Source organism: Arvicanthis niloticus, chromosome 23 (assembly GCF_011762505.2).
Source record: "Arvicanthis niloticus isolate mArvNil1 chromosome 23, mArvNil1.pat.X, whole genome shotgun sequence".
Taxonomy (NCBI): Eukaryota; Metazoa; Chordata; class Mammalia; order Rodentia; family Muridae; genus Arvicanthis; species Arvicanthis niloticus.
In genome coordinates this window covers 1678677-1706062 of record NC_133430.1, presented here as the reverse complement: position 1 = coordinate 1706062, position 27386 = coordinate 1678677, and the positions used below count along the sequence as shown (strand labels likewise).

Genomic DNA, 27386 nt, shown 5'->3' with positions numbered 1-27386 from the left:
ATCCCACCCCCCCCCCCCCCAGTTGCTACATTTCCTATGCCTCTGAGTAATCCTGTATTCTGCCCAGGGTACAGAGTGGCAGAGGAAAAAAACTTGAATATATGCTTCCACACTCTCAGGCCAGTGAACTCTTCCAAATGGCTTCCATGCGGAAGGAAGCACAAGCCCAGCACCATGGCCGAGACCAGTGCCCAAGGACGGTACCTTCTCTGTGCCCAGCTCCTTCACAGCCTTATCCACAATGTCTCTCACGTCATCTTCTACCCGGTGCAGCTGCACTGCCAGCAAGTCTGCCAGTGTTGTGCTGTCATTTATTGAGAATCTGACCTGATTAAGCAGAAAGAGAGGCAGACTTTATGTAATGATGGATCCTGAGAGATGTGGTAATCCAGTCATTCCCTCTCAGCACATGGCTCCTGAGCCTTCATGTGCAGTCACATCTGCAGTATCTCGGGGCCAAGTCTCCATCACATTCAAACACAGGGCTGTCTTCTTCACACCCTTCCATTTTCAACCCGTTTCCAATTGCCTTTGCCTATACTTTTTAAAGAAGACTCCCATCCTTCATTTTATTATAATCTGCTTGAAACTCCAGGAATCAGGCAGCAGACCATTTGTCTTTTCTTCCTGAAGTGTTCAGCTCACAGAACATAATTTCCAATTGCGCATGATATGACCTAGTTTCACCACTAATTTAATCCTAGTGGCTTGGCAAAAATTACCCTTACTTGTGATGTCATTAGGGTTTATCGTGTGAAAGAACTTACATTCATCTCTCTCCTTCTCCCCACATCCCTTCACCCAGGATTTGGTTAACAAGCCCTTAGTTCTTGCTACATCTTGAAGTCACCTCATGCACTTTACAAATGATAAGGGGCCTGGCTAGGTGGCTGCAGAAAAGCCATCTTGATTGCAGTCCTGTGAGGACAGCACTCGGCTTTCGGGAGCTGTTGTCCTCTCTGGAAACAGGCAGAATTCGTCCCATGTTAAAAGTAAAAATAAACCCAAACTATAAAAGCGACTTTCTTGAGGTCACACGGCCAGTAGGAAATAAAGGAGGTGAGGGTGTAAACTCCTTGGGTGCCAGCCATTCATTGGTCCTCAAGGAAACTGACTTTATGAATATGATCAGAGGCTTCCCAACATGGAACGCTGTACCTCAGATGAGGCAAGCCAGGAGTGACACCTTAAGTGGTTACTACCCCATGAAGGTGACCCCAGTACACACCCCAATGGTTTTCATCAGCTGCTGCCAATGCCTGTCCCTGAGGGCAGGGTTCTGCAACTCTGCGATGGCTCTCAGGGAGGTTGTCATGTCCTTCACAGTGCCCTCCAGACCTGAATAAGCATCCCAGACACGGACAGCCTTGTCTAGTGACCAAATTTCCTAAGGAAACATAAGGGAAAGGCCCAGATTCCTATACATAACAACATTACACATATAATGTATCTCCTTTGGGAGAATACATAGACCTTTCTCCATCCATGGATTAGGAAAGACAGTGAAGTTAGATAAAAGGTCAGCCTAGGATATATATATAATAAACAATAAAATACTACTTTTATCTTTAAACAATTAAAAAATAGAAGAGAGAGAGAGAGAGAGAGAGAGAGAGAGAGAGAGAGAGAGAGAGAGAGAATTGGATCCTCTCAATCAATGGTTCTCAACATGTGGGTTACAACCTCTTTGGGGCTGAATGACTCTTTCACGAGGGTCACTTAAGACCACCAGAAAACACAGAGATCTACATTGTAATTCATGACAGTAGCAAAATTGCAGCTATTATGAGAATAATTTTGTAGTTGGAGGGCAACACAACATAAGGAACTATATTAAAAGGTCCCAGCGTTAGGAAGGCTGGGAACCACTGTTTTCAGAACTACGCACTGACCTAGAGAAACGTAAAGAGATCCACTCACTCCACATTAGGAATCTACTACGAACAAGATACCTAGGTTCCAGAGTTTCTTAAACAGGAGAGCTAACTGGGTATCCCATGGAAAATCAAGTTCAGAAAGGTACAGGCACACACAAAACCTTGCTTCCTCTAGAAACACAAGTAAAATCAGATTAATGATAATGCCTGGGAATATCTAGTTCATCTGGATGGACCCTTGAAATGCTGGTTATCTGTATCTTTTTCTTGAAACTTAACTATTGTATGTTCTAAAGGTGTTTAAATAGAGTCTCCATTCAGCTTTCATCCTGTCCCTAGGAACAATGATAAAAACTCATAAAACTGAGTTAAAAGATTGTGCAGATTACTTTAAAAGTAAAGTCCTGCAGTTGAAGTAGGGTTGTCACTGGGATTATGGGACAATAAGGGAGAATAAGCTGAGCACAGAACTCAACCTGGGACAAGGACATTGCGAAGAAGGAAGGAAGCAAAGAGCCCACCTGCTTCTTCCTTCCTTTACATTGCCCAGGCTTTGCTCAGGAGCCTCTGAAGCTGGTGAATCTGCCAGCCCATCCCTGCCTGATATTTTACTTCCCTCTGCTGTTGTCTTTGCTGAAGGTCTTTGATCTTCTCTAAAAATTTCTTCTCTCTTCAGGAAACATGCAGCTGTGAGGACTAGTCAAAGCAGTAAGTTCACGTAAGCAAAGCTCTGTGTGTGCAGAACCCTCTGGGGATGCTGGAGTAATCACCAACGACATAATAGTCCATGAAAATCCAGACGTGAACCCAACAGCCAAGCCAACAGGTACCTTTTCAGGTACAAAATACCCATGGTTGCTAAGAAAGAAACAGAGGCTCAGCTCCTAAGCCACAACCCTAGGCCTGATGCCCATAGTCTCTGTCTCCACTCTAGAGGGCCGTAGCAAGCTGGTAGTCAGGGATGTTCTCATATACCCACTAGCCCTTAAAAACATGCACTGATATGCTTTTATCAACCCATTCACAAAAGGGCAGGCTTGAGGAGATGTACAACTGGCTGAAAGTGGGAAAAAAAATACTATCTTGTCTCAATCCGTTTGAAGTAAATAAGGAAATAGAGCCCGATGCACCAGACACTAAGCAGGGGAAGACGGAAGGAGAGCTCTGAGAAAGATAAATGCCTCTGCCCGGCAGTTATGCAACTCGCCTTGGCAAACCTTCTGAGCTCCGAGTCCATCTGTTCCACGTTAATCTGTCTCCACTGGGTTTCAGTCCAATTATCAATGTTTCTCTGAAAATGTACAAGGAGATAAAAGTGTCAACGTTTGGTGAAAATGGGCCTACACAGCAAAATATACAAACTGGTGGCACGCAGAGACTCTCTTGGCCAATGGAAAGACAATTTTTAAAAAATATTAACTACACTTGTCAAAACTTCCTCATCACTAAAACAAAAGAACTGTCAAAACTTGTCAGGCTTAAGGCTAAAACACCATGATATATTAATTTCTAGTAGCAGTAATAAATTCCACATAGCCACCATCATTTCATTCTGCATAGTATGAATAAATTGATAAGTGTATTACTAAATAATAGGCTTCTAAATTCTACATGCAATATAAAATAGGCTGCCGCCAAAAGTCTTGATTATTACAAAAATCTCATTAACCAGTTTTGGTTATATTTTACATATTTATTTATATTGCACATCTTGCTAACATATTGCTACATGGCTTTCAACTGACTTAAGAAATTTATGCAAGATGTATATTTTTCAAAATTTTTATACATAGCCTTTCAGTATTAACTACAAGCCAATTAAATATTTTCGGTGTTAGTTTATATACCAATATAGAAAACACAAATGGGGTGTCTGTGTGAGTTTGTATACACAGCCAACTGTATAGTTAACACAGATTTATATGTTAATTTTAAATTCATATTTTATATAATACCGCCAAAGGGTCTGAGGTAGCCTGCTCATTATACAAGGTTTTGCTCTGAACTAAGTAAAGATAGAAACAGCTGATAGTTGAGCAGAATAGTTCATTAACAGAGATCTATGAACATTAATTCTGGGTGTAGGGTTCAGGAGTGAAATCTAATCTATGTATACATTAAGACGTTATGAAGCCCAAACAGACTGATAGAAACAATAAAGTTACATGTTGCTGGAGAGATGGTTCAGCGGTTAAGAGCACAGACTGTTTGCTCTTCCAGAGGTCCTGAGTTCAAATCCCAGCAACTACATGGTGGCGCACAACCATCTGTAATGGGATCTGATGCCCTCTTCTGGTGTGTTTGAAGACAGCAACAGTGTAGTCATATACATAAAATAAATCAATCTTTCAAAAATTTTAGAAAAAAAATAAAGTTGCATGTTTACTCAACTCTTACTAAGGAGGACCATGCTGCCCAGAAAACCATCTTACCCTAACATAAATGATGACATCCCAGAGTCCTTTGAGCAGTCGGATTTCTTGGCGGCACTGCTTCATCTGTTTGTACTCTGGAAGAGCCACCTCAAAGAGACGAGCACAGTTTTGCATCTGCCCCATCTCTTCCTCCAGAGCCTTGAGCTCCTGATTTGCCTGAGGAGAAAACATACCTGCACACTGAAGCCACCATCCCTGGTTATGCTGCTGTAATATTCAAACTGTGAGTCTCAAAGGAAATTTTAAATAAAAACTGCAGTATAATTATTGGTAAACTGTAGAAGGCTTTTGACTTTTGACTTTCATTGAGCAGCAGGGATTTTGTTCAAGGACAAGGGAAGTTCCATGTCAGGAATTAGCTTTTTTTTTTTTTAATTGTTTATTTACTTTACAAACCAATATCAGGCCTTCCTCTCCTCCCAGTACCCCCTTATGCAAGTCCTCCCCTCATTCCAACTTCCTCTTCTCTTTGATTTCTTAGTTTAACAAAACAACAACCAAAAGAAAGAAAAAAAGAAAGAATGAAAGAAAGGAAGAAAAAGGAAAAAGGGAAAAAAGATGAAAGAAAAATTTTCTATCTGTGAGTAGTGCATCTTTTTATGATTGTGCAAGAGGCTGAAACAGGTGGCTCACTGAGAGTTCAAAGCCAGCCTTGTCCACAGAGTAAGACACTAGGAAGGAAGGAAGGAAGGAAGGAAGGAAGGAAGGAAGGAAGGAAGGAAGGAAGGAAGGAAACCTCTCCAACTTCAAAATGACCCTGTGGATGATCAATAATACAAGGTACACTCAAGAATGCACACACACACAAGAATGCATATGCCCAAGAACATCCAGAATAAATTTATTCACACACAACCTGTGTTCAAATTTCACCTAATAATCACCTTTGCCAAGGTTCACTTGATATCCTGTCGCATAGAAAAACTAATGTTTTACATCTAGTGGAAACTAGTTTGTTTTCCCCTTTTTTTGATGAACAACTCTTAGTTTTACTTTCTATTAACAGGGCAGTGTGTTCACAACATGAAGTCTGAGGGACACAGAAGGACTGAAAGGAAGCATAGTCGTCCATAGTCTCTTTGCTCTTCCTGCAGCTGTATCTGCAATGCTCACTCCATGTGCAACCTCTCTTGTGCTCTGGTTGCAACTTGACACAAAGTGGCTAACTTTGCAAAGCAGAACCGGTTTTCCTTTCTGTTTCACATTTCCCTCTGTCCTCCTCCCAAGGTCCAACAACAGAACTTCTTTAGCTTTCTTCCTTTTGCTTCTTAACATTAAAAATCAAGGATTGGTCTTTTTATGTTCCATCAATTTTAACCTTTTTTATTCCCCCTTCCCTTCTCCCTCTTATTTTTATTCCTCCATCCTAGCTGCCTGGAAGTCAGTATTCTGCTAGCAGCCTTCAGATGAAGATGTAGAACTCTCAGCTCCTCCTGCACCTTGCCTGGCTAGATGTTGCCATGCTCCCACCTTGATGATAATGGACTGAACCTCTGAACCTGTAAGTCAGTCCCAATTACATGTTGTCCTTATAAGACTTGCATTGGTCATGGTGTCTGTTCACAGCAAGAAAACCCTAACTAAGACCTGACCTGTGCATCCTCCCATGTACTTAAAAACCCTCTAGGTTATCTTTAATACCCAAGGCAATGTGAATGAGCTACAAATAGCTACTTATTTTTTTAAATTTCTCTTCCTACTGACTAATATTTATGTCACCATGATGCATCGTCAACTTCATAAGATCCATAATCACCTAGAAGACAATCCTCTGGGCTTGAGTTGCTAGATTGGGTTGAGGTAAAAAGACCTACCCTAAATGTGGATGGCACCGTTCCATGGGCTGCTTCATACTCCTGCCACTGTGACAGCCACTAGAGACCATCAGACTGTGAGCCAAAACAAACTCCTTCTTAAATTAATCCTGCCAGATATTTTATAACAACAATGAGAAACACACCATATAGACTTACTATTTCTGGGGGGAAATATCTTTCTGAAAAAACTATGCATTTTCTGCTGAAGCTTTCAAGTTCTGTGTTAATGGGCCCTGTGGCCACAAGTTCTGGTTCTTTCTGTACTTATTCTCAGACCACTGGCGTTGCAGTTGTTACTATGGTTACTCCTCTCAAGGTCTAGTGGCACATGGTTCTGTCCTGAAGTGACATTTCATTTTGCTGTCCTTTTATTTCTAGAGGCAAAGGCTCTATGGGCACCGTGTGTTCATCCCAATGTTACACAATCCAGCATGTCTGGATTTTATTCCTACTCAGGATTTGGAAGGTATCACCAGATGCCCCCAGACACACCTAGTTTTTGTTATTGCTGAGGGGTGTTCTTGCCTTCTTGACACTACTAATTCTGTCTGGTTTTATCTGGTCACCTCTGGTATTCTTTAGTTCATTTTGTTGAAGCTAGACAGACTTTCACTTATCCCAGTTGGGATTCACTCAGCTTCTTGAAGCCATGGATTCATGCTCAATCCAGTTTTTTGAGAAGCCTCTATCTATCTATCTATCTATCTATCTATCTATCTATCTATCTACCTACCTACCTACCTACCTACCTATCATTTTGTTTATTCTGTTTTCTAGGACATGGGAGTTGGATACATTAGAATTTCTTCCCCTGTATTTCTTCTCTATTCCCCATTTTCTTACCTCTACTTGCTGTATCCCGAGTCATTTCTCCCAATGTAAAATGCACTTCACCTTTTTTTCCAAACATAACTAGCTCGTTTTCCTATCTACTGAGTTGTATGTCTTAGGCAGTTGTAACTGTCATTTCCATAAGTAACTGGTACTTTTCCAAATTCAACTGTACATTTTTGATAGACTCAAAGCTGAGTGCTGCTCATTTCTTTCCTCAGCACGCTCAGTTTTGTTCTAATATCTGAGGATCTGTACTTGGCTCTGATCTGGGGCTCCTGCTGACTTCCAGGTATGATGGCTATGCATTGTGTGACTGCCCACTGGTATCTGACTAGCTTTGTTTGTTGGTCCCATGAGGACACTAGATTAAGATTGGGACCATGTTTTCCAGAGATTTGAATTGTCTTCTACTGGGTTCTGAAAAGAACTACTTATGGCCACCTTTGTTTCCTGACCTTGGAAATTCCTTAATCCCTGGGTGGAATAAAGAGAACCTCTGGTGCTTCTGACAATAGGCTCATATTATAAATTCCCAGAGGACTGCTTTCTTCATCTTACTCTGAGGTTTAGCAAAGGTCAACAGGAACCTCAGAGGCTCCCCATATAGGTTGTAGACTTTGGATGTACTTTCCTAGACCTACCTCAGTGAGCTTGTGATCATGTGTTCTGATAAAAGCATCTACTTGTAGCAAAAGTATCCCTCTCAAAGCTGTAGGCTTCCAGTATGTTCCAGTATGTATGTTCATGAGTCCCTACGGCACCATAGCTTTGGCATCTGCCTCTACTTTCAACTTCCTTTCAAAATACTCCATCCTGCTGATAAGAGATTTCTCTCACTTTCTTCTGAGCACAGCACCAAATGTACAACTGTATATCTGTGATGCATCCAACAACTTTTAGGAAAGAAAACTCTTCACAGTCTGTATGTTCTCCAAAAGCCAACGGCCTTTTATCTTGAATAGTTCCCCTATTTTGTGCACCTCACCTTTAGCTCTGAACAAACTCTAGCAATTTACTATGGAATCTCACTGCAGAAAGAAAGAGTGGAAGGGAGGGAGGGAGGGAGGAGGGGGAGGGGGGACTTTATCATAGTTCATCACCTGCCTTGATCCTGGAAGGTCAGTGGCTTACACTTGTGGGGTGAAATGACTGGAGTATAATCATCCAATGTCACTGCAGAACAAGAATACCCGTGCCTCTGGTTGAACCTGAATTCTCGAAGTACTGGATTTATAAGCTGAACAAGCCCACCCAGAGAATGACCAGACGAAGGTAACTCAGCTCCGTCCCGTTTGAAGTATCCACTACACATCCTGAAAAGCAGAGGATGAGCACCTCTCGCTTTTAAAGATGCAACTATAAGCTGCTACAGCATGTGTGGAAGTGGCGAGATTCAATACGTATCCGTTGTAAATGTTTGCAGACAGCATATTGGTGAGTCAAGTAAAAAAAAAAAAAAAAACAAAAAAAATTCTCATCCACAATCTGTTCAGACCACCTGGAGTTTAGATATAGTCTTTCAACAATCCTTTATTAACATATGCTAACTCACTCCTTCTCAGTGAATCTAATGTTCTTCAGCCAAGTGGAAGAGACGACTGTAGAGCAGTGCTTTCTCAACAGGGTTAAAAGCAATTAAGTTTCAATTCAAAGCCGGACTTGGAAAGTGGGGTAAGAGCTATGTCACTTTGGCCACCCTTCCAAGAGAAAATACTACGCCAAGCATGAAGCTAGAACCCAAAGGAGAATCCAGAAGGGTATCAGCCCCCGAATGGAAACATTCTTACTCTCAAGGGGTCATTTTTATAGACTGCTAGGTTAAGATCCTGAAGTATTTTTTTTTAACACAGAGAGTCAAGTCTCCTATGAATCATAGGTGGATTTAATTCTTATAATAAAGTAACTCATGAAAAAAAATATTGGTTGACTCAGCAATATTTACACCAGATATTTGAGCTTTCCTGTGGTTACAGCTATACTCAGTGGGCGCCTGCAGGTGGAGAAATTCCTTGCTTGAGCATTTACTGAGTAGTGTGCAAAGGCCCTGCACCAATCTCCACACCAGAAGACACAGGGGGAAATTATCACTTGGGAAGCAGCATCACTGTTAACGAATTGATAATTTCTTTAAAATGATTTAGACAGCCACAAAACTGTAATCCCATTTCTGAAATTTATGAAGTGAAATCAGAAAAAAAAAATAGGTAACTATACTCTGATTTTCTTCATCTATAAAAGGAGAAAAACTGAAGCTATTTCATAGAACTGCAGTGGTAATTAAAATGCAATATGCTTTTAAAAGTTTTTTTTTTAATCTTCTCTTTACTGTGTGTATGTGTATATGTATGTGTGTGTGTGTCTGTCCATCTGGACACATGCATTGTTCATATGTTTATTGGAAATTGAACTCAAGGCCTCCCCAAGAAACGAGGTAAGCTGTCTCTACACTGATCTGGACCCACATCCTCCCCTTTTTGTTTTGAGATAGGATATGACTAACTTACTCAGTCCAGCCTTAAACTCTCACTGTTTCCACACAAGCCTTGGATTTTGTGATCCTGCCTCAGTCTCACAAGCAGCCAGGATTCCAGGCCTGTGCCACCAAGGCAGGCTTGATGTCATTCTTGACATATGGTAGCAGTTCACACAGTCTCTGTGTCATCTGCACTTGTGTGATTATGGTGGTGTTCGGGGGAAACACAATTTAAAACGATCTAATGTAGGAAAAAGAAAACTCCCTCTCTAATATGGCCACTGTTGTGCAGATGATACATGTGAGAACGAATTACCTTATCAAGCACTGAGTATGGATTCTCTGCCTTAAATCCAAGAGGGGCATAGCTTCTGAATCTCTCTCTGAATTCTGCTTGCTTTTCCTGATCAGGGGACAGAAGTGAATGTCCATCAGATAACTTTAATTATTGTTGCCAAGCTTTCCTTAAAAATAAACAAACACAAACCCAGTAACCAACTCACATCAAACAAAATACATTTTTTCCTTATAAGAGTGACCTCTGCATTTTGGAGTGGTGAGACCTCATGTCTGACCATGGCTGCGATCTTCTTGGTGGTTTCCCATCTTTCAGGTAATTCCTGTGCAAAGATGCAATGGACATTACTTCAGTTCCTAAAACAACTCAACCACACGAGGTCAAAAATTCTAATTTCTTTAATCTGATCCAGGACATCTTTTAGAAGTAAGCTGTGTAAATAAAACAAGATTATAGCATAGGCATAGAGAAGATTAGTGCCAGGCTATCTCCGATTCAGGCACCAGAGTTGCTTTCATGTTAGAATTGGCAGAAATACTTCAAAATAAAGACTTATCTCCAAATCATTCTGCTGTTATGGGAATAAAATTAAAGAATTGTGTGTGTGTGTGTGTGTGTGTGTGTGTTGTGGGGGGGGGGGGGTCAGTAAGTAAAGAGCTTGCTGGGCAAGCTCCTGAGTTCTAGTTAGCTGTGACCTGTAATCCCGGGGGTTGGTAAGAGGGAGAGCACCAAGAAAGGAGAATTCCTAGGGCTTGCTAGCTAACTAGCCAAATGGGTAAATTTTAGGTTCAATGAGAGACCTTCTCTAAAAATAAGTGATTAAATGTGACTTACACCTGCATGTGAAAAGATATGCATATGTGTACCCAGATACACACACACACACACACACACATGCATGAACACAGTTAAAGTGCACTGGGCATAACTTTACTGGTTTCTAAAAACCAAAAATGTAAGTCAGGGATCTTTAGCAATTTAGTAAGTTTATTTAAAAAAAAAAAAAATTAAAAAAAAAGAAAAGCTTGCTTTGAAACTTTGGTCTAAGTAAGAAAAAGCTACAATGTGATTCTATTGCTTCCTCTTGTCATGATTTACCGGGTATGAGCTGGCTCATGATGGTACATTCGAGCATGAAAGTTGGTCCATGTTTGGCAAGGAGTAATTTTTGAAGGAATTTAAGAGTTAAAGGGGAAGAGAAGGTCAATCCCTACTTGAACAACAGCATAAACAGTTGAGGCATCGCCTCCACTCTGCCTTCCCTGTCTATGGTGCAAACAGGTGAAGAACACCTGACTTGTTTTGTAAGAGCCATCATGTGTAGTTGCCATGGAGAAGCATGCCTGTGTCCAAGGACACGGAACTTGTTTTGTCCTACATCGTGATGTGGATGTTACTTGTTGAGCTGAACTGTGAAATTCAAAGGCTCTACAAACTACTTTGAAACCCTCTGATGAGCAATCGGTTAACTTTAGGTTATGAAGAAGGCACTGTGCTTAGTGCATGCGGTTCTTGTGTGAAGAGGGTACTCCAGAGGTTATGCACATCCTTTGACTTTACTTAGCACAGAGTCTCTAAAAGAAAATGAAACAGGCATGCACAGAGCTACTTCACATGGCACGCTATACTAATGTCCCTCGGCAAACCAACCAGTCATAGGTCAACACAGTTATGAAGCAATCTAGTGTCATGACAGGAACCCCTCCAACGTCAGACTTGGAATCTAAAACATGTTGCCTAACTTTTGCCTCCTCTCATCAAAATCCTGTATCTTGTGGTTCTGTGTTCTATCTTTTACATGATGTTGCTTGACAATGTCATAATCCCAGTGACTCAAGAGGTGGAAGCCAGGAATGGGGATGAAAGAAATTCAAGGTGAACCTTAGCAATGTAGCAAGTTCAAAGCCCAAGTGGGGTATGTGAAGCCATAACTCAAACAATAACAAGAACACAACCCAAATTCAGTATTACTCAGTATCCCATCAGAAGCCATGGCCAGGAAGCTAGGGAGGGTTATGGGAGACAGCTCAGACCCTTTACCTTGCCTAAACATGGCAGACCTGCCACGTGTTTGTAGATTCTAAACAACCTTTTACTTGATGTGAATACACTTTCTTAAAAACAGAAAGATCGGATAATTTCAAAAGTTAATGGAGAGGATCCAATTCGGGAAGGAGGTAACTGAATGTGAGGCAGAGTGGATGAGGGCTGGGAGAGACGGGGCTGATAGACCTGTGATTAGAACCTCAGTGTTAGTGCAGAGTAGACTGTAGGCAGGGTATGAGGAGGGATGAGGTGGACTAAGCAGTTATTGTCTACTGTTATCTGGGTTGCAGGGTAGTAAGGACCAAATTAAAATGAGAAAGAAATGCCAAGGGGAGAACAGACTGAAGGACTACTGCACATAGAGGATACTACACATAGAGGACACTGTACATAGAGGACACTGTACATAGAGGATACTGCTGCACACAGAGGATAGTGCACATAGAGGATACTTCACAGAGAGGATACTGCACATAGAAGATACTGCACATAGAGAATATTGCACATAGAGGACTGCTGCACATAGAAGATACTGCACATAGAGGATACTGCACATAGAGGATACTGCACATAGAGGATACTGCACATAGAGAATACTACTGCACATAGAGGATACTGCTGCACATAGAGGATACTGCACATAGAGGACTGCTGCACATAGAGGATAGTGTACATAGAGGATACTGCACATAGAGGATACTGCATATAGAGGACTGCTGCACATAGATGATACTGCACATAGAGGACACTGCACATAGAGGATACTGCACAGAGAGGATACTGCACATAGAGGATACTGCATATAGAGGACACCTTTCTAGAGGTTAAGGCCCATGACCTTGGAATAACACTGACACTTTCAGGAACACAAGCACATCTAAGATATATATGTATGGAGAGGGAGAGAGAGAGAGGGAGGGAGAAAGAGAGAAATGGGGGGGGGTCTTCAAACTGCCCAACTTTCAGTTAAAGTTATATCTCAACTTATTTTCTCCTGGTTAGCCTATCAGTAGCCTCTTTCTGTAACACTGAAAGTCTAATATTTTCAATATAATCAAACCTTGAGAGAATCAAATGTTCTTGAGGAAATGGATAATTCTCCTCATGATTAATTCTGTCATAACTGGCTTCTCTGTGAGATATATGGCAAGGTCCAAGATCTCACTCAGAGAACACCCAAAATCATCTTTTAAGAATTACTGGGGCAGTGAGGTAGATTAGAGGATAAACTCACCAAGACTGAGTTTGATCCCCAGGACCCACATGGTAGACAAAAAGAACCAAATCGTGAAATAGTCCTCTGACCTCCAGACATGCACTACTCCCATGTTGTTCTGAAGCTGTCTGCTCAGTTTGCCACCTTGCTGAATCTAGCACCTTAAGAAGAGTTTTATATAATAATACAGAATAATTCATATACAATAGCTCTCTGTTCCTTTTATGGTCAAAGAGCACTTGCAATAATACAGTGTTGCATCTTATCCTGTTAAAAATAATGAGCGGTATAAAATGGCACTGTGAAAACCAACTTAGCAATTCTTCAAAAAAAGTCATGTATAGAACTATCATATGACCCAGCAAGGCCACTCCTAAGCACACACCAGAAAGAAGTGAAAACAGATATTCAAGTATCCACCCACGCATCGATGTTTGAAGCAAAACAGCTTACACTAGCAAAGCTGGAGGCAAGTCTTATACCCATCAGCAGATGGATGGGTAAACAGTTCAGTGTAGGCTTACAACGGAACATCATTTAGTCAGGAAAAGGAAGAGTAGGCTTCAAAAACATTACATCAGGTAAAGTCAAACACCATAGGCTACACCTTGTATGACCTAGAATAGATAAATCCACAGAGAAAAGGGTTGCCATGGGTTGAAGGACAGGGCTTGGCTCAGAGAAGAGAACAAATCTGGCAGTGAACATTAGAGTCATATGAAATATTTTAATAAAAAAGGAAATAGACTCCAAGTATTAGCTAGTTCGCCAAGGCAGATAGACGAGAGCCGATTTCACAGTATGAAACCAGATGTTGTAGCTGGAGACATAACTCAGTGCGTGTGAGAGCCTGCTGGGCAAGCATAAGGACCCAGGTCCAGATTCTAGCACCCATTTAAAAATCTGGGAGTGGTACATGCACACTGTAAGCTCATAGCTGTGGTGGGGGGCAGAGGCAGGGGGATTAGGGGAGCTTGCTGACTGTCAGTCTAGCTCTGGGTTTAGTGAAAGACTAGATCTCAGGGGACTAAACATAAGAACAGGACACCTGATGCCCTCCTCTGGCCTCTGCACACACAGATACTCACATGTACACACAAATCTGAATTTGAGTTGTATGCTCTGACCACTATTAAACTAGATGAACAGAACTCAACTCAAGCTTTGGCTAATGCACCCACTGGTTACATTTACAAAGGTCACTGTAAGCTCACCCCAACTCAGCCATCTACAGAACTCCAATATGCGCAGCAGCAGACGCTCGACTGTAAGGTTTTTCTTTTGCTCATAAAATCGGTTAAAATTAAACAGACCTTGCTCATATGCTGGCACACAACAGCCGCCAAATATTTCCAGGGCCCCGGCAGTGTGAAACAGAAATCTAACTGGAAAACAGAGATTTCCCCAGCCAGACCAGACTCCATGTTTTCATTCTTTATTATCACGTCCGTGCCGTATTTCCAAACCTAGAACACTTCTCAGATTTCAGGCAACTGGGGAAGCAGAAGAGTAAGGATATGGTTGCTCTGTACACAAGAAAATGATGGTAACACTGTTGTCAACCACCCAGTCACTGAGATGACAGTACCACAGTGGACGAGAAGATCTTTTTTATGAAGCACACAGAGATGAATGTTGGCTGACTTTATACCTCTATGATCTAGAAAAATTAATCTTTTTCAGCTTTGGGTTTTCTACCTGTACCATGAAAACACTGTTTACATCTGCAGTTCATAGTGTGACAAGAGTGTGTGTCAACTGCTTGGCTGAAGGAGTCACTCAACTGCTGGCAACTGTGTGGTTTTTCACAGGCACTTACCTCCAGCTGGGCGTAGACTTGCTCAGGCATCTTCTGGCCATAGCTTTCCAGAAGTGTGATGGTTTCTTTCAGAGGCTCAAAGAGCTCGTCGGTATCTCTCTGTCGGCTTCTTACAGCCAGAAGGTGACCCATGATGTCAACTAAGCCATCGTGGTCGCCCTCACGCAGCTGTCTCTGAAGTCCCGAATTTGTCTGCTTGATGAATCCTTGCAGCTCACTCAGACTGTAGTGAACATGCACACGTGTATGGACATAAGCTAGGTTAACAAAAACATCTTAATCACATGTTCCCAAGCAGGACTATTCATCATAGCAGGAAGACAGAACTAGTGAGTATCCATCATCAGATGTAAACATCCTTTCGTGTCATTTCTGACATTCCTCCTCCACACCATACCAAGACCTATTCTCTAACCCTCGGCAACTTCTTACCAACCTCTGTCTCTCTGGTTACTTACGATGGCACGTTATAGAAATGGAGTAGTACTGTATATGACCTACTGCATTTGCCATCTTTCACCAGACAGAAGGGTTTTAAGTTCATTCATGGATGAGCATTACAAGGCTTGATGGGATCTCATTCTCATTATATGCAAACATTATCTGTTCCTGCTCTAATGTTAGCAGTACACATGTTTTTGGAATTAATTTACCAACTACAAATCAATCAGCTTCGGGGATACATACAAAGGCAGAGGCGAACTTTAGGTGTCATTCTTTAGGTTCCACACAATTTATTTTGGTTTTGAGCCAGGGTCTCTCACTAAACCTGGAGCATGCTGGTTTAGGCTGGTTTAGGCTGGCTGCGTGGCAAGCGCCAGGGAATCTGTTTCCACCTTCATACCTCTGGGATTGCGAGAATATTCCACCACACCCAGTGTTTATGTAGGTACAGGAGATTGAATTTAGGTCTTCACTCTTATACGACAAGAACGTTACTGACTGAGCCATCTTCACAACCCACCAGACAGCTTTTGTCAAGGGCTAGTGCCATTTCAAACACAGAGGTCAAGGCTACCTGTCGACGACAAATCTTAGCAGATGCTCTTGAAACATCCAGCTCCACTTCTTGATCACGTTGAGCAAGCTCGACTTGAAAGGTCTCATGTCTACCTTGAACCAACTGTTAAACACTCGGAAGTCATCAAACTTGCTCATCTGAACATACAAGGCCTCATAAATGTCGATCTGTAAGATCAGGAAACAAATAACTATATAGCAACCACATGGAAGGCTAGTTAACGGAAATAGATTCTAAGGTGTTGCCTTGCCTGTTCTTTGAATTGTTCTAGTGTTGGTGGTTGCAGGACGTCTTCACTTGTAGGAGCATCCATTTCCTCAGGTGGCACAGCATGGCCGTACAGGAGGAACTGCCTTAGAATCTCTACTCGGTCATCCACCCAGAGGTAAGAGTAGGTCTCCAGAGAACTTCTGAACTCCAAGACTTTGTTGATGACATCAGCAACCCTATTCATTATCTCCTGGCGGACCTCTGCCAGGCCTAACATGTTTTCCATATCATTCTAAATGAGAGGAAACCAAATATGATCTTAACTAAGGAATTCTTACCGTAACATTATCCCAGGTAATTCTTCAAGGGAGAATACTCGACAAAAGATAAATAAAATAAAATTCTAAAAAGACCTGTACTGCTTTTACTGGCATCTTTCTGGGGCTCTTCCATTACCCCAGTTTGGTTCCTGAGAGATTACCTGGTAGTCTGCGATGTCTAGGTGTGCCGCCACACGCCCCATTTGGGCAGACAGTCTGAAGCTGCCACACAACATTTCCTCCACCAGATCATAGAAGCCATCCCCAGTTTCTCTTTCTAAAGGGGGCTTGAAGACAATCTCTGGGGGCATCAAGAGCATTTGTGCTTGAAAAAATGGTGCAGGTTTTAACTGTTTCTCTGTGTTCCTCAGGAAGAAGTCCAGGTCGTGCAAGATGACCTGAAAAAAGCCTTCCACCACAATGTCATCAATGAATTCCACATAAATTTTCCAGGAATCCAGGGAAGGATCAGCTCTGAAGAGCTTCCGGTTCTCCTAAGGACAAAGCATTAGAGGGTTGGGGTTAATGATGACCAGCATAAAAGGGAAAACCACCACAGGAGGGGCTGTTGAAGGAAGGATTGTATTTTCGTGCATGGCACTGAAACATTCAGACCTAAGGCTATAGAACCCTGAGATAGAAAACAAATACTGCTGCAGGATTTTATAATAGTATAACATTAAGCTCACACACCACATACATTCACAAAGTATCCTTTAGAAGAAAAGTCAACGTGAAAATTGCTATCTTCAAATATAGGCAAGAAATATACCAGTCCCCAAAATATTATGCCTTGGGCTCTAGTTCTTCTTCTGTCTCAAATTTTGTTATCTAGGGCTCTTCTATAAATAAAGAGATTCCCTTATGTCCTTCTGAGGAGATTATTCTGGGACACTGGAATATTACCAAGGTGGGGATGACAATCCTATGGGTTTTCTGTCCTCAAACATTAAGGGCTACTGCATCTGCCTGTATCTGTATCTGCAGCATCCACATTTGTGACCTGTATGCATTCAGCACACATCCTGAGAACCTGACACACCAGCCTTTATTTGCAGCATACACATCTGTGTAATCCATGTGACCTATGTGCACATATCACACATCCTAAGATGCTCACACAGCAGCCTTTTCCTTTGTGGTCACTAGAAGGCAAAAGGAGAAATAGGAGAGCAAGAGGGACCATCTTGTTCAGCCTCCTATGGAAGATATGAAAAACAGAGGCTCATGACATATTCAGGGTCACACAGGTGGAAGCCAGCAGCTGTGCAGGACTGGAAATCACCATCTTTTCCTGTCCCCAGGCCAGGGCTTCTCTGATACATCAGTCACACCAGAAACACTTTGATTCACTGCTGAGGTTCTCAGAAGAGATGGACTTCTACACATTTAGAGAAAAGCAGAACTCAGGTTCCTTCTAGAACCATCTGCATGCATGGTGATGTCCATTTCTACTCTTCTCTACACAGCCTGCTCCAAACAAGGCCAAGGTTGCCAATGGTTTCTACTCTGCCCAGCTCATGTTCAACTCTGGGTCATAGTGTGGCATGAAACAGAGATGAGCTCTTCCCACTTTGCTCCTTTTAGAGTGTCACTGTCTCCTTTCAAAAGGAATCCTCCTCCTTTCCTAACCTCATAGAGTACTTCAAGGGCAGCCCTTGGACATCTTCCCCACCTATAACCAATTCTTACTTACTCTCTATCTATCTATCTATCTATCTACCTACCTACCTATTGTTTATACATACATAAGTAGGTATATGCATGCATACATGCATGCATGCATACATGCATGCATGCATACATACATACATACATACATACATACATATTTGTGGTTATCAATTCTGTGGTAGTCTCCTCAACTTGTACCTTAAACACAAGACACTTCCAATGCCACCTGTATCAAAATCTTTGAGAAACATCTTTGACTGATACTCTCCAGTCCAAATCTTGTTTCTTCCCCAACAAAACCTGACTCAATACCTTCTCCCTATAACAGACACCTCATTTGTTGTTCTGCTTAGACTTGAAACTTTGATTTCCCTGACTCCCTCTAGTAAGTCTCATTAGCTTTTCCTTCAAAATATATCCAAGCCTCATCATTTCTAAAGTGTAAAAATATCTCTGGCAAATCCTGACATGGAGGCAGGTCTCCACACTCAAGGATATTTGTTGGCACAGACAGTTCCTATGTAAAACTGCAGAGGCAGAACTAAGGCTAATACATTTTCTTTTACTGGACTCCTCCCCAATAGGCATGTCCCATTCAAACTCTACAAAACCCCTAGCCCCATGTGCCACGGTGCATAGCCTCCCCTCCCATGGAGTGTGGTCTCCGTTGCTTCTGTTGAGGTTGATTTCCTCTTTTGTTTCACACCAATCCCCCATAACTTAGGCTAAACCATTTTTCACTGGCTCATGATACTCACCTCCTGACTGGCTCTGTCTCCTGCTTCCTCCCTCCTTGCAGCTTACCCTCAACAGAAGCAGCTTTGAGCAGAGTCTCTGGCTGCCATCTTCCCCGCAGGTCAAAGCTTTCACTATAGCTAACAAGCCTGTGATATGTGCACATGGTCCACTCTAAATGCTAACCCTAGCACCATTCCTCGAATACATTCCTTATCAGTGATGCTGAACTTCACAATGGTCCTTGCTTGGATGGGTCAGGTTGCTACACCTCATATCTTAGGCTCTTTTGCTACTTACTTCCCCTAAGCCTTCTTTGGGACTTCTCCTTTAGTGAAGAGGGCTCCTAATGTCTTTATTTAAAGCTTAGCTTTTTGTCCCTGACTCCATCCCTAGTCCAAAATCCTTGCTGTTTTACATGGCTGCCTTAGTTGTAACTGACATAATAGCTACTAATCTTCTCTTGCCTTTTTCGCTGACCAGAGCCTCAGCTTCGTGATACAGTATCTGATGGGTCTTCTCTTAACTTGTTTGCTTTTAGTTATTACTTCTCCCGTTGGTTTTGTTTTATTTTATTTCTTCAATTGCTTATCTTAGAAGACTGCTTGTTGGTAATTTGAAAGGCCCAAATATATACATACGTACGAACATACATACATATATACATATATACATACACACATATAGAGAATTATTTATACTATGGTACATGTGCTTTGTGCCCACAAAGGTTAGAAGAGTGTATCGGCTCTCCTGGAACTGAAGTTACGGATGGTTATGAGCTACCGTGTGACACTGAGAATGGAACCCTGGTCCTCTACAAGAGCAAAAAGTGCCAAGCCATCTCTCCAGCTCCAGGAAACCCAAATGTATTTTTAAAAAGCAGAGTAATGACTGCTGCCATCCTTAGGAGATCATGAAAACATGGTGGCTAACACCAAATGGTAGAATTAAATAGCAGACAGTTGGATCAGCTGGGACAAACAAGGGTCCTATCTCTATCTTTTCAGTTTGGTCACTGTGCCTCATAGTCACATGTCTCCCTGGGGAATGAGGAATGGAGGCTACACAAACCACAAGGGAATAACACAAATCCTTCAACCTTAAATTTGACCCAAACCATCTATCAACTCCTTCAGGCTTGATCTACAACATTAAGTTCAGCATTCACAGCTCTTTACAAAATATAAAGACCTATATACATTGAAGTGTTGGAAGCCATTACCTCTACCAGATTGTGTATCTTGAAACCATCTTCTCGGATCAGCTTGTATTTTTTAGCAAACAGATCCCCCTTGTCATCCAAGGTCAAGGCAGCCTCTCTTCTGGTCTCCCTCCGAGGCATCAGTGGCCACTCAGTCCAGGCCTGCATGGTTTGCTGGATTGTTTGCACGTTGCTCCGAGTCTGTGACACTCTGCGCTCAAGCTCAGCAGTGGCCACCTGCACCCTCTCCATGTAGACCCAGAAGTCATCTTGCCATGTCAGCCAGGTTGCAGCCACCTTGAGCTGTTCGTCAATGGCTCCAAGCTCATGCTCAATGAGAGGGTATTCCACTTCCAGAAGGGTCTGTTTCAGCTTATTGTAGCCTTGTACAAGGAGCTCAAGATTCCCAATGTACTGAGCAAGACAAACCAACCAAGCAAGAAGACACAAAACAAAAGGGGCCAGATATGTTAGCACCTCTTATCTGAGAGGGACCAAATGCCACAGGTCTACAAACCAAGAAATAAAATTCAAAATATTTTTTTATCTCAAAGATACCAACTATCAAAAGCCACAAACCTTTAAAATAATGTTCTTTTTCTGAAAAATGCCTAAGGCTGAACCTGGTATGTTGGACTTCTTCAGCATCAAAAGGTATTTGACTTCTCTCAGCACCGCCACAAGCTATTCCAAGAGAATAGTAAGAATTATTTCATACTTTAAGAATACATTTCTGGCCCCTGACCTCTCCCTCTTCCTCTTCTTCTTCTTCTCCCATCTTCTCTTGCACTTACCTTCGCCATAACTCCTGAATAAACCTCACTTGGAACCGTTAAAAAAAAAAAAAAAAAAAAAAAAAGAATTCGTTTCTGGTCCAACAAGGTAGTGAGTAGAAGCGTTTGCTATGTATGCCTGACAACCTTAACACAGTCCCTGGATCCCATGGAAAAAAACTCGGATGTGCGATGTCTGCAGTCTTAAGAACTCCAACAGTCACATGGGGTGAAGACAGCAGGACTAGCAGGAGGCTCACGGAGTTGATGCAGCAGTAGAAACAAGAGGCAAACTCAGAAGCAAGGAGGAAAACTACTCCTGCCAAGCTGTCCTCTGACCTCTGACCCCCCATGTGCTCCATGTATTTGCTTTCTCTCTCCCTTCCCCCTCAAATAAATGAAAAACAAATCTTGAAAAATAAGAATAACTTTCAATGTTAAGCTGACTTTGACTTGAAATAATTAAAGATCATCTAGCAATTACTGTGTTTCTGATTCACATGCATGCATACTTATACATACACATTCACATACACATACACATAAACATACACATATACATGCACATTCACATACACATTCACATACACTCTGCTGTATTAGGAACATATTTCTTTTTTGATTAAGGTTTTATCTCAAAACTTGAGCATCGCGCAATCCACAGACTCCATGCAATGAGAGCTAGTGGTTCTCTGATGTTTCTAATGGTGGGCGCCTCTAATGCTCACAGTTGTTCTCAAAGGAAAAGCAAGGCTTTAATGGTACTTAAACCCACAAGGCTCTCAATTATTCCTCAAAACATCTCAAGCAATTGTTTTTATACTTGTTTCATGTTCATATTAAAATTTTACTATTTATCTATTTTGAATTTATTGCAATTTTCAGAAAAAAATTTAACTCAGAATATGTAATGCCTACAATATACCCAAGAGACATCTCGCCCACCCAACTATGACAGCTGAATAAGTCACTAGAACACCACCCACTAAATCCACCCAAGAGGTGTAGGGCGGGGACACTAGTTTTATGAAACCAGAAGTCAGTACTCAGCTTTCTGTGTAGAATATTTATGTTGGTATACTGAATTTTCATTAGCAAAATAAGGTGATGATGGTATTTGTATTTGTTTTAGGAAAACAGACCAGAGTTGTGCGCAGCATGACCCTCTAATTCTGTAAGCCAACTTTCCACTTCCTAGGCATTCATTGGGATTTCTGGTGAAGGCTCTGAACAGCCACCTCCATGATACTGAATATTCTTCATTACATGAAATTCACCAACTTTTTCTGTCCCAGAAACTTACAAAGAAGCTTGCCTTTACTGTCATGCAAATTCATGGTAGGTAAACAGAAAAGAACTATTTCATGCCTCTTATCTAGAAAATGGAAAGACCACGAGATAGGTTGTTTAAAATATAGGCTGAACATGGAGCATGAGGTTACACATGGTTGCTCACATGTCTAGCCTCAGCCAACACTTGAGAGGTAAAGGCAGGTAAATCTCTTTGAGTTTGAGGTCAGCCTGGTCTATAAAATGAGACCCTGTCTCAAAAAAAGTCAATTTGTCAGTCAATCAATCAAGCAACCAATCAATTTTTATATATGTATGTGTGTGTGACCGAGAGTGTGTATGTACACATATACACACACATATTTACTAATTATGCACATATGAAAGTACACACACATACACACACACACTCCTGCTAATATAGTCAGCCATGGGAGGGGGGGCACAGCTATGACGAGACACTAAGGAAAGAGAGTCAGGAAGATCACACGTCTAATGCCAATCTCAGCTCCAAGAGTCCATGTCTAAAAAGAAAAAAAAAAAAACACGACAGAAAATGTAATGAAATTAGAGCAGATATACTGGAAAGATTTGAAATCTCACTTTGTTACATGACCGCATGGCTAGCAAAAGAGCTATCCCATGAAACCAGTCTGTTCATTCCCTATCCCATGAAACCAGTCTGTTCATTCCTGATGCTATTTGGCTGTTAACATTTTTATGTCAATCGGTTGCTTTTATTTTAAATTACTGTTTAACTACCATCAGTTTAGCCACCATGATATAAGCTTATCTTCCCTTTGAAAGAAATGATGGTAACAGAAAGACCATGGTCAGCCAAAAAGCACAGTAGGCCTTTGCTCCTTTTCATCTGTGGCTTTCTTTCTTTCTTTCTTTTTTTTTTTTTTTTTTTTTTTTTTTTTTGGTTTTTCAAGACAGGGTTTCTCTCTGTAGCTCTGGCTGTCCTGGAACTCACTCTGTAGACCAGGCTGGCCTCGAACTCAGAAATCCGCCTGTCTCTGCCTCCCAAGTGCTGGGATTAAAGGCGTGCGCCACCACCGCCCGGCCATCTGTGGCTTTCATGTTTAATTAAAACAACCTGGTATTTGTTATAAAAAATAGACCAGAAGCCATCCAGTAGACTCTACGGAAACCAGTCAGCTGAGTTATGGTTACTAAGTTCCCAGTTGCCTGACACGCAGCTAGAACACAGAGCACAGAGCAGATGGGATAGGCCCCCATCCTCAGTAGCTCACCAAGATGTGACTATGGGGTGGTAAAGTAATAAATGTAAGATATTAATTAATTAATAAGGAATGGAGGAAGTGGCTTGTAGTCTTTGCTACTTAGTAGGCAGAGACAGATGACTGCTAGATCAACGTTTTCCTGGGTTACAAGGTGCGTTCAAGGTTAGCTTGGGCAACAGTGAGGCTTTGGTCTCAAAAAGAAAAAAAAAAAGATATCAGTAAGGAACACTGTGATAAACAAAGAAAGTATAAATAAATAAGTTCACTGGCAGAGTGTTTGCTTAGAATCTGTGAGGTCACACACACACACACACACACACACACACACACACACACAAATCTCTGTAAGAAACTCTTGAACTTAAATTTATACTGCTCCCAGAGCTGCCATTTTCCCAAAACAGAGTTTAAATGACTGAAGTGAATCCTCCATCACCAGTGGAGATTTCAAGGACAGAGGAGCTGCATCTTCAATGCACTTAGACCTACCTTTGGGTCAAAGTTCACACTAAGAAGGCCGTTTATGGGACTGAATTTAACCAAAGGCTGATTCAGATTAAATTCACAGGTTTCGTCCACATTTCTTCTCCATTCGCTATAGATGTGGCTTTCAAATTGATCCAGCAAAGTGGTCATTTCAGCATACTTCTGACAGACTGCAGCCTCATCAGGACTGTCTGGAAATCTGCAGCAACAAGGTTTTTCTGCTTTTCTACATATGTCACAGAGTACAGCTTCTTTAACAATGGAGAACAGGATTATGCATTATAAAGATTAGAGGGGGGCAGGACAATGAAAGCCATATAGTGCTTTAAAATTGGATTTGCTCAAAGGCAATTTGTGGCCACCTCCTGTAGCCAGGTGGGACTTTCAGTGGATGGAAGGGGACATCAACCCACCTGTAAAACCTTAGACCCAAAATCTGCCCAGCCTACACGACGAACAGGGATAAAAATGAAGCAGAGATCGAAGGGGTGGCCAACTAACAACTGGCTCAATTTGAGTTTTCTCCCATGGTAGTGAGCCAACCTCTGACACTATTAATGCCACTCTGCAGGGCTTGTAGACAGGAACCTCGCATAACTGTCTTCTGAGAGGCTTCATCTGACAGTTGATGGAAACAGATGCAGAGACCTATAGCCAAACATCAGGCCAAGCATGGGGAGTCTTATGGAAGAGTGGGAGGAGGGATTGAGGAAGCCGAAGGGATCAAGGACTCCACAAGAAGACCTACAGAGTCAACTAACCTAGGCCCATGGTGGCTCGCAGAGACTGAACTCCCAACCAAAGAACACACATGGACTGGACCTAGGCCCCTCCCACATATGTAGCAGATGTGCAGCTTGGTCTTCATGTGGGTCCCCTAACAAGTGGAATGGAACTGTCTCTGACTCTGTTGCTTCCCTTTGGGTCCTGTTCCCCTAGCTGGCCTGCCTTGTCTGGCCTCAGTGGGAGAGGATGTGCCTAGTCCTGATGCATCTTAATGTGCCAAGGTGGGTTGGCACTCATGGAGGAGGACGACTCCCCTTCTTTGAGGTAAAAGGGAGGGGAGTTGAGGGACTGAGAGAAGGGGAACTGGGATCGGGATGTAAAGTGAATGAATAAATTAAAGAAAAAAAAAAGACAAAAAGTAGTTACAAATGGATAAATGGGATCCAAAGACCACAAAGACTTAAGACTTCATTTAAGTGTCAACAAGTTACCGGTTTCTAGCTGGAAGTTAAATAAGAGCACAGAGGACTGTGGGACAAAGCGGGAGAGCTTGATGAAGAGAAATAAAATAATTAAACTTTCCAGACAGTGAATGAAAAGGAGACATTAAAAGATAAAAGGAGCTGAAAATAGTATAAACAATATGAAGTTATGAGTCCCATAAAATATTCCATATGATAAAGCCTTCTCACCAGACCCAACCAAACTGGAGCCGGACAGTGAATCCTCGAGTGTTAGTACTGACACCCACCTCCCTGTGTGAAAGACAGTCCCTAACCCAGGTGTGGTAATACTTGGCTATGATCCTAGCATCTGTGAGCCAGAGGCAGTAGAATCAGGACTTGAGGTCATCCTTGGCTACCTAATGAATGCATTTGAGGACCGTCTGGGCTGCAGAGATCCCCTCTCCATACACAAACACCCATAAAACCATCACAATTCACCACAGAGTAAGGCTAACTACTCACAGATAATGGAGAGATGTAAAATTTGACCAGAACATTTGAAGGCGTTCAAGGAGCATTCTGGCCCACTTAATATTTCCAGATGTGAATGGCATATTCTTGTTGAGGATTTCATGCCCATGTTCAATCTATGTGTTGGCATTTCCGTGAAGAGGAAGAAAAGGGACACTTAGACAGGGTGCCTTCTAACCTTAAAAGCAGCTGCTTATCTTACTTTCCTAGTGGCATTAAACATGGTGATTAAGGTCCCAAAGCAAGTTCCCCATCTCTGTAAGAAAACTATTAACTAAAGGCATTCCATTGTCAGAGTAGCTCAGTGGTAGAGTTTTTCCTAGAGTTTTCCCCAGCAGTGAGAAGATCTCTGGTTCAATCCCTAGCAGTAAAAAACACTTAATGCCTATATATAATGACATTGATTTCTAATCCTTATGTATAATTTATCTAATAAATCTAACCTTTACCCACAATGAAAATGGCTCTAGTTGATGGCCATTACCACGACAGGGTGACATTGCGCAGTCCTTCCACCACTTACCTGCTTCATGTGTTCATCATAGAGTTGCTTACACGTATCTAACTCTGCAGTAAACATGTTCAACAATATGCTGTAATGTGGGCTGAAAATTTCCATGACGACTGGTTTCTCTAGAAAATTTCCAAATATGGTCAAAAGCTATTAAAAAAAAATTAAAGTAAAAGAAAGGTTAAGAACTTTGAGCTTTTAGTACAAGAATTTTCCCGGTAGAACTTTTTACACTTCTAGTGGTAAAGTCTAGGCTCTAAAATACATATGGTGTTATAAAAGACAAAATGTTTATGGGGGGGGGGCTCCTAAAAGTCTATATAAAGTAAACCAAATTCTAGATGAAATTTCTTTGCTTCCATGAAAATCAAGAGGATCAGAAATGACTACTGTCAAGAGCCAGTGTCTACCAGCCATGCTGACTCACTGCTACCAACACCCCCTGCTGGGTGTCAGGAATGTTTTCAACCTGGCTAGTATGTGTAAAAAGCAAGACTTATGTGTGTGTTATGTGAGTCTCCTCATCAATAATTATACCGAATATATCAATAAAAATGACTGTTCTATCCTTAGTTCACCTCTAAGTTCTAGTCACCCCTAACAGTCGCCTGGGGCAGTAATGAGTGCTGGTCTGAAAACACTACAGGTGGGCACCTCCTTTGACATGAAAGTTCTGGCTCAACCAAAGCCATTAGCTCATCAGGTTGTCTCAGAAAGAGCATGTGGCTGGCTGAACTAATGCAACTCAAGTTATAAGTGGGCAGAAACTTCTAGCAAGCATAGGAAGCACATGGAGAGGGTGTGGGACATAGAGATAACAGATATCAATTTGGTGATAGCACCAGCTTTGTGAAGGCCTATACTCTTTACTACTCACTAAAGACTCCCAGATTTCCCTGATCCTCACAGGTGTCAGCGATGTGCTAAGTTTACTGTCTGGTGTGAATTAGTTTATGTGTTTGCATGACGTGGCTTTCTTGGCAAGCTAAATCACATATGAATGTAATATTTTTATGCAATAGGAGTTGACACAGGGGCTGGGGAGATGGCTCAGAGGTTAAGAGCACTGACTGCTCTTTCAGAGGTCCTGAGTTCAAATCCCAGCAACCACATGGTGGCTGACAATCATCTGTGATGGGATCTGATGACCTCTTCTGGTGTGTTTGAAGACAACCACAGTGTACTTATATGCATAAAATAAATAAGTAAATCTTTAAAAAAAATAGTCCCCATAGCTGGATGGTGGTGGCACACACACATGCACACACACACATGCACACACATACACACACATACACACAAGCATACACACACATGTGCACACACATACACATATACACACACATGTACACACATACACACAAGCATACACACACATGTGCACACATGTGCACACA

General features: G+C 41.8%; 1 protein-coding gene across 5 annotated transcripts in view; it reads right to left on the bottom strand.

The window, feature by feature from the left end:
- Dnah11 (dynein axonemal heavy chain 11) overlaps positions 1–27386 on the bottom strand; it is a 290461-nt gene that overhangs the window by 216003 nt on the left and 47072 nt on the right. For all 5 annotated transcript variants that reach the window (XM_076920922.1, XM_076920924.1, XM_076920923.1 and 2 more), the window contains exons 10-24: positions 26002–26139; positions 25470–25594; positions 23779–23974; positions 20559–20663; positions 20001–20393; positions 16528–16860; positions 16087–16338; positions 15834–16003; positions 14816–15038; positions 9940–10056; positions 9753–9839; positions 4310–4468; positions 3085–3168; positions 1229–1387; positions 205–327 (exon numbers count right to left, since the gene is read on the bottom strand). In XM_076920922.1, the coding sequence (XP_076777037.1) occupies positions 205–327; positions 1229–1387; positions 3085–3168; positions 4310–4468; positions 9753–9839; positions 9940–10056; positions 14816–15038; positions 15834–16003; positions 16087–16338; positions 16528–16860; positions 20001–20393; positions 20559–20663; positions 23779–23974; positions 25470–25594; positions 26002–26139 (2664 nt within the window). The remainder of the gene's footprint in view (positions 1–204; positions 328–1228; positions 1388–3084; positions 3169–4309; positions 4469–9752; positions 9840–9939; positions 10057–14815; positions 15039–15833; positions 16004–16086; positions 16339–16527; positions 16861–20000; positions 20394–20558; positions 20664–23778; positions 23975–25469; positions 25595–26001; positions 26140–27386) is intronic.